The 7,694-nt window shown below is 33.9% G+C and overlaps 1 protein-coding gene across 4 annotated transcripts; it reads right to left on the reverse strand.

Moving 5' to 3' along the window:
• Positions 1 to 304: 304 nt before the first annotated feature.
• LOC103491545 (DNA topoisomerase 6 subunit B) lies at positions 305 to 7,308 on the reverse strand. 4 transcript variants are annotated; one of them, XM_008451533.3, is made up of 19 exons: positions 7,043 to 7,308; positions 6,909 to 6,961; positions 6,582 to 6,679; positions 6,353 to 6,458; positions 6,118 to 6,255; positions 5,915 to 5,966; positions 5,727 to 5,791; positions 5,202 to 5,308; positions 4,878 to 4,980; positions 4,677 to 4,762; positions 4,401 to 4,597; positions 3,830 to 3,945; positions 3,639 to 3,724; positions 3,382 to 3,454; positions 2,095 to 2,186; positions 1,792 to 1,930; positions 1,614 to 1,708; positions 1,087 to 1,261; positions 305 to 648 (listed from the first exon to the last, which is right to left on the reverse strand). In XM_008451533.3, exons 1-19 carry the CDS (start codon positions 7,134 to 7,136, stop codon positions 502 to 504), a joined length of 2,022 nt encoding a protein of 673 aa, XP_008449755.1. In that variant the 5' UTR covers positions 7,137 to 7,308; the 3' UTR covers positions 305 to 501. The 4 variants fall into 4 exon arrangements, 2 of the variants coding, with proteins under 2 accessions (XP_008449755.1, XP_008449756.1); XM_008451534.3 differs by lacking the exon at positions 1,087 to 1,261 and having other exon boundaries at positions 7,043 to 7,302; XR_007821105.1 differs by lacking the exon at positions 1,087 to 1,261 and having other exon boundaries at positions 422 to 648; positions 1,614 to 1,716; positions 7,043 to 7,302.
• Positions 7,309 to 7,694: the final 386 nt, after the last annotated feature.

The raw sequence follows: 7,694 nt of genomic DNA on the forward strand, positions 1-7,694 counted from the left end.
TATTGGCTAGTTTGGAGAAAATTTTATATTGAATTCGAATATCAATAATAATAAAAACGAAATCACTGTTTAAGGACAAAATGTTAGTTAAGTAGTATGGGCACACAAACTTTGATATCAATAAACTTCTTATTAAACGAACCTAAATTATACATATTGGATTTACATTTAGTTTTCAACATCATATAGATTTCAAATGCTTTAGGTTAGTCGAACACAAAACTTATGATTAAAATATCCATAGACATGTCGATATGAGATATATCCAACACCTTTTATAAATGTTAGTAAAAGATAACTAAGATGGTGCAAAAAAAAATGGTATGTGATTCTTTAGAATTAATTTCCCATCTCTTTTACACCGCATCTTCTACCTTTATTATTTTTTCTCTTTTTTCCATATAGGACAGAAAGCAATGAGTTCAATAACAATTACAATTTCGTGCATTTTATCTATTCATAATAAAATGAAAAGGTAAAAAATAATCATATCAATGAAAATTAACAAATCAGCCTGAAAACAAACAAAGGGCTCTGGAAGTCAGTGAAGTTATCTGTTGCATCCAGTGATTGGATATACATTTCTTCTTTGGGTTCTGCACTTGCACCACTCTGTGTGGCATATTCCATGGCCATTTCATGGTCGACCTGAAAAACGAAATGAAATGGAAATTTGTTATATGCAGTAAACACGATTCCACTAGGCCAAATTATATTTTTTGCTAAGATAGAGTCGTAAACCACTTTGGTCTGTTTTCAGTCCAAAACCAAGCAGATTCCATAGGTACCGAACAGAACCAGACTTTCCTTCTTTTTCTTTGTCTTTGAAAGACATCTTATGGCTATGATGGTTAAAACAGATGTATCAAACTCAAAAAATTATGTGCTGCTCCCCACTAGACCACCCTTGGATGTATGGTTTAATGAAATGTTTAGTTTTTGTAATTGTATTGAATCACCCACCGGCCACACCCTGTAACCTCCTTGAATAATTTCTCAGCAAACTAGCGTTGAAGTTAAATTGATACTCCACTGATCAGTTTATAACTTAAAATTAGGCACAAGCAGAACATGGCTTGACCTCACCTGTTCAACATGTTCTGCAAGTTTATCCCTCAACGTCTCATTTGTAATCAAGCGAGCAGATACTTTACTGAGTATTTCAGCATCCTCACAGTCATGACGTTTCTTCTTTGATGCATGCACTTGAGCCATTTCTTTCAAAACATTATAAATAGCATTTGTTGCATCCGGGATATATCTATAAACCAAGTCAGTACAATGTGAAGGAAAATATATAAAACGGTAAAATCTTCAAAATGATAGAACATTTTGAAAACATTTTGAAGAAAGAAATCCAAGATGCATAAGTTGAAATTGTTAAACCACCCATCAATCAAAAAGCTTAAGATGATGAGTTATAGTAAAATAATACTTTATCCCCTCCCGCACAGGAGGGTCGAACACATGACCTCTTGTTTTGATATCATTTCAAATCTTAGCCAAAAGGCTGATAAAGGTATATTTCAAATCACCTATAATCAACCCAAAAACTTATATAATAAATAATAAATTTAATTATATCAATTCAAAAGAGGGAATGTTTAAATTACCTGCTCAAATTCCGTTTCCTCTCCTGTTGCTCGCGTGCTTGTATTTTCTTCACTATTTTGCTTTTCAATTGAATGCAGCACTGCTGAATAGCAGACTGTAAAACTAACAACGTCAGCATAAAGTTAATGGTGACGGTTCTTAACAAATGCATATTGTAGTTATAATGAAAATGTATACCTTGACAGCAGATGCTATTTCAGATATGTCATCTCCAATGTACTCCTTTCCAGTTCCCTTGAAAGGAATCTTAGTACTAACAATACTAACGAACACACCAATTTTGTCTTGAGTTTGATTGATTTTATAACTATTCCAACTAAAGAACGAGAAAGGAAGAGAGGTAAAATGGTTAAGATGGAAGTCAGTCTTCTGTTAAAAAAACTAGAACTTCAATTTACAAGAATTGCCAAAACAAGATTCATTCCCCTATCAAAAGAAGAAAAAAATTTAAATGGAGATATCAAGTGATTCCATTCATACTTGATCCTCTTAAGTGCAGTTCTAGTAACGACATCAGCACCTTGCTCAAAAAGAAGGGGTATCCGATTAGCAAACCGGAAAATATTCAGACCCTGTAATAAAAACAAGTTCCAATATTTACTTACATTTACTTTTTCACAATCAAATAAAGTTCTATCGAAGTATTTTACTTGCATGGACTCAAAATATAGAGTATATAAAGCTAGCAAATGAAAACTGAGAGATGTGACACCAGTTATGACTTTGTGGTTTGCTGAGGGGTGTACCTATTTATGGGATCTTTGGAGAGAGAAATAAGAGATGTGGGGAGGGGCCTTTGGTGAGTATTAACACAGTGATAATCTGATAGACATAAGACTTTTTTTGTTTGACTAATTATTGTTTTAGTATGTTTTAAGGAGAAACTTTTATTTCGGAACTTTGTGAGATTTTGTGGAATTTTATGTTTAACCAAGGTTTAAAATATTGATGTTGATGGATACATCAAAGTCTTAATTTTACAAAAATTACAATTTTAATGGATATTTTTAGAAAAATTACAAGAAAAATCAAAAAATAAATTTGAACTATTAAATAAATATTTTATTATTTTCAAATAAGTAAACATGTCCCTTATTTATATTATATATATATATTAGTGTCATTTTGATGTTTATTTTTTGTATTTTAAGGATTTTTTTAAGATATAATGGAAATATCAATTCACCCCTTCTATCAATAATGAACCCGTGGAAATATGAAAATATCGATAGAAATATTGACATACTGATGGAAATTAAAAACTTAAAATTTTGGTTTTTATTTTGGGTGCTAAGAAATTTGGCGTAGAAATTGGATTAGTGAGAGTATTTTAAAATTTTTCAAGTTCAAGGGTATTTATGAAACTTTTCAATAGTTTAGGGGTATTTTTGAAAAAAAACTTTATCAGTTTCCATCCAAGACTAACAATAAAGGCAATTTTTAACCCTTCGAAAGTTCAAGGGTACTTTTGAAACTTTTGAAAGTTTAAAGACATTTTTTACCCAAATCACAAAGTTTAGGGGCATTTTTTTTATAATTAACCTTTATTTTATAAGTAATTGGAATTAAAATAAGACGTTCAAATGTCTATCATCGTTAAATTTCAGTCAATGTACAAGGGAGGGCATCATTTTTGTCTCTCCACTTCCTCGGGCAGACTAGCACTAGCACCACCCTAAAATTAGATTGGATAGAATGATGAAAATAACGCAAGCTAGCATAGTATTTAAATGGCAAATAAATAAGTTAAACCAATAAGGAAGAAACCTGTTTCACATCTTTTCCTCCAATACTAACACCAGCTTCAACAATGAATGGATGTCCCTCGAAAACTTGAGCACTGCCAACATTTGACATAAAATTGACATACTTGGAAGCTAATATGAATAATCAAGGCAGAAAATCAAGATCTCTAGTTTATTTAGAAGGAAAATATACGCACATCATATCAATATCAGCTTCAAGTAAGAATAAGAAGCATGCAGATCTAGCACAATTTGCAGATTTCCAAATTCAAGTACAACCTGCCTGAATAAGTAGCAACCATGTCAGGATGCAGTTCCTTTATAATTCCAAGTCGAAGATTGTACTCCCCAGCAGGACTCAGACACTGCAAAAATGTGCACAAATAATTCATACAAACTTATATATAGAAACCAAGAAGAGATTCGAAGAACCGAGGCTCATAGTTATCAAAAAGAATGAGGCAACTTACATCGCCACTAGGATCATCAAATTTAGCTTGACGAAACAACTGATGAATACGGACTATTTGCTGAGATGTCAGAGACTTAACAGACATTTTTGGGCTAAATTCTGGGCCCATTTCGCCTGGGAAGGATTATTCATAAGAGAATATGCAATCAACTTCTAATTTTACTTTTTGAGAATGTAATCCACTGAAACTAAAAAACCTAAAAATAAAACATTGTAAGCAACTAATTTAAGATAATATTAGAACAGCCTCTAGTAATACCAATCAAAAGAATTCCTTAAGAGCTTAACAGATTTTAAGCCCCAAGTCACATAACTATAAACACAAGCCATCTTTGATAACAAGGAGTAGTATTGAAGAACTTTATCTATTCATTATTTTTGTCATAAATGTTTTCATTTTTCTTTTATTTTTTTACTCTCTTTTTCCTTTTGTTGTGTGGAAGTGTTTATGGACTCGCAGAAAAAGGTACTGGGAGAAGAAACTACGAAGTAGAAACTCTCTTGCAAAAATAAAAGTTTCTGTAAGTAGAAAATAGGCACGATGATTAAGATAGGGATGATATGCTAACCAATTAAGCGTTCAGCAAATGATTTCCCTATGTTTACAAATTCATGCTGGAGAAACTGTAAAAGGTTCTGTTTAGCTGTTTCTGCAATAAGGCGCTTTATCAACAGTAAATCGACAGCAGATGGATGGTGTTTAGTCTCTAGAGGAACTGGAGGCATAACATCGGTTCTTCGAGAGAATCTAATTGTGATATTTTTACTGCATAAAAAAGGCATATAAGATACACAATAACTGTCTTGGGATGCGCATGTGAGAGAGAGAGAGAGAGAGAACATACTCAGGAGTGTCTGAAACAAATTTGAAAAGAAATTGAGCATAAGGTGTAATAACTGCCATCTGTCGCATATAATGCAAAATTTTCGACTGCATTTACACAATATGGATTGTATTAAAGATGTGAAATATTTACACAACAACTCTAGAGACTGGAAGTTCCCTCAAAATGGGAAATAGTAAGTATCAGTAAAGTACAACATACACGGTAAGTTGTCCAATTTCCTTCAATTACAACTTGAATTTCAGCTCCATGCCATAGATCCTTGTTATCACGTTTTTCTTGGATATGAATGTGTGGAATGTTCCTGTAGGGAGATGCACATAAAATGAGGCCAACAGGAACCAATGACCAAAAAGGAAATTACATGTAAGCCAAGCAGATATTGTCAAAATGGACAAACAATCTTATTAAAAGATTAAAAAAAAGGGAATTATATGGCTTTTCGTGTGAATGAGAAGAACAAAATCAAGTATGCAAGAAAAATATATCACAAAATCATCAATGCATCCAAAAAGCTTAGCATACCGATGAATATCAATATCTAAGCGGCAGAATGAAGTGTAGTTTTGACCCTTCATTGATGATGATATCTCTATAGGAAGACCAGTACTCATCTTAGACCAAATTAATGCCTGCAAAATTATAGGAGTTTAAAAATGTGTCCCATCTTAACGAGTGGAAAAACAAAGGTAATAGATTGATTGCATTTCTTACACATAATTTAATACGTAGTCATTTACATAACTAAAAATCAGAACTAATTGCTATTAAGAATTACACATATGACATAACATTCTGGTTGAACCCATACAGTATATGTGAAGCTACTTTTTTTAGGCATAAGGCTATTCTAAATAATGACCATGGTGTCTCATATTAATTCAACTTCCCTCAGTTAAACCCCTATGCATGAAAGCGAACATGGAATTACAATTTAGTATGCAAATCATAGTAATTACAATACTTTCCAGGTGCAAGTGAATATGCAACTGTGTTATAAAGCATTTAGTTGAAAAGTGTTATTTCCTCAGTATATAGGACAGTGCCTACCATCTTTGCACCCAGACCAAACTTTCCACGGGTTTGCTTCAAGCCATATTTTGTTCCGGAGAGCACTGCAAAGAAAATACTGAGTTTTATGAAGCTATCGAGCAGCATAGATTTTATAAGTTTGAAGTAACTATCCGATCTCATTGGCGTAACCACAAGTGAGAGAAGAAAGTAAACCATATATTAACCTCGGCCAAACATATTTGGTATGTCATCATGTGGCATTCCTTTTCCATTATCCTTGAGATTTAAAAAAAAAGAAAAAACACAAAAAGAACTAAGTTTGATTACAACATAAGATATATCTGCAGAAGAAGAGAAATTTAGAGGGAACAAAAAGGTATGCTTTGCATGATTGACCAAAGGATGCGGGAATGGAGAAAAATCATACTTTGCAAGTCACCCGGTAGAATGAAGCCTCACCACGACCTTTCATACCCTTTGAGGCTGCAGGTTCTCTGCCTTTCTTCCCAAGGGCAGCATTTTTCGCCTGTATTTCTTGAGCACGTGCTTCTTTTGCTAATCTTTTCTGAGACAAAAAAATGAAATGCACAGTATGAATTTTATCAGAAATATCTTTCTACACCTGATTTGGTGAAGACGTGGATAATTTAAGATTAACAAACCTCACGAGCCTTAGCAGTCTCATAATCATCATAAAGTTCCTCATCAACACGTTCTCGATCAACCAGACCAATCATAGAATTAAACTTGGTTTTCAATATCTCTTCACTGCATTGCAAAACATCCATGGAATTCACATATCTTAACCAATTTTGATTTGCATAGTCGACCATTTATGTGGAATTTTCTAAAATAAGGTTTTGAGTTATGCTCGTGCGAACGTAAACTTACATAGTAATTTCTACCACGGGAAGCTCAGATATAGACTCTGCAGAATCAAGAGAATTTTCCACAAGCTCCCTCACAGTAGTATAGAGACACTTCCCAGGCTGGCAATTCATAGAAGATCTCGAAGTATCAATAACAATAACAACAAAACTCGCATAAAAAAATACTCTTAACTAACATCCTAACTCCTTCCCAATTCAATTATATCAAGAAAAACAACTACAATTCACCTTGACTAATTCCGGCGATTCCTAGTACTAAAACTAACCCGTAGAAATGAACAGAGAGAGAGAGAGAGAGAGAGAGAGAGAGAAGCGGAATGCAGCTCACATTATCAAACCCAGCAATATTTTTGTTCTCGGCAAAGAACTCAGCTGGTGATTCTGCAAAGTGAGACAAAACTCAATCAAATTAGTAAAAGTAGAAACACAACAAATCGAAGTCGGAAAAGAGGGAGAAGATACTTTGCTTGAGGATGCTTTCTTTGGGCTTCCTGGGTGTTTTTGATTTTCCCTTCTTCGGCTCATCAGGACTTTCACTGCCACCTCCTGCCTCCATCAAATTCCACTGATCAAAAGATTCAGTTAAACGGAATAAGTTAGTTAAATCCAAATTTCTACTCTCTCTATCTTCCTTGAACAAAGAGAATTTTGAACATGGATTTTGGAATTCAGTGATGGAGCATTCCACCACTAGGGCAAGCAAGCAAGCAAGTGTTCTAATCGATACAATGCGGTCACTTGTATTCCAAATGATGCTACTTCACACTTGCTGCTTTACCCTTTTTTCTCTCTTTTTGTCTATAGATGTCCATGATTACGACACGTGTCTCACAAGTGAAATTATAATCAACGGACGGCTCGGATAAAGAGGCCGGTTGGACTCTGCCGTTTGTTGTAAATATTTACAATTTAGTTCCCGCCAAAGTTTCGAGCGACGGCAAATAGCAAGCACTTGGGCCAACAAATGACAAGGCCCAATGGGCTGCGGCCTGTCATGTATTTGGGGTAACAAATGACAAGGCCCAATGGGCCGAGCTGCATGTATTTGGAAACATAAATGTCATTGTTTGAATAATTGTAAATATAACAATTAAATACATATTAACTTTTAAAT

This window comes from Cucumis melo, chromosome 5 (assembly GCF_025177605.1).
Source record: "Cucumis melo cultivar AY chromosome 5, USDA_Cmelo_AY_1.0, whole genome shotgun sequence".
NCBI classification, from domain to species: domain Eukaryota; kingdom Viridiplantae; phylum Streptophyta; class Magnoliopsida; order Cucurbitales; family Cucurbitaceae; genus Cucumis; species Cucumis melo.

Bases quoted from the DNA above. Each gene is read 5' to 3' on its own strand.
- LOC103491545 (XM_008451533.3), bottom strand. From the start codon at position 7,136: ATGGAGGCAGGAGGTGGCAGTGAAAGTCCTGATGAGCCGAAGAAGGGA. The intron at 6,962-7,042 runs GTATCTTCTCCC...CTCACTTTGCAG, and splicing joins AGAAAGCATCCTCAAGCAAA to AATCACCAGCTGAGTTCTTT. The intron at 5,792-5,914 runs GTTAATATATGG...TTTTCTTTGCAG, and splicing joins ACCAAATATGTTTGGCCGAG to TGCTCTCCGGAACAAAATAT.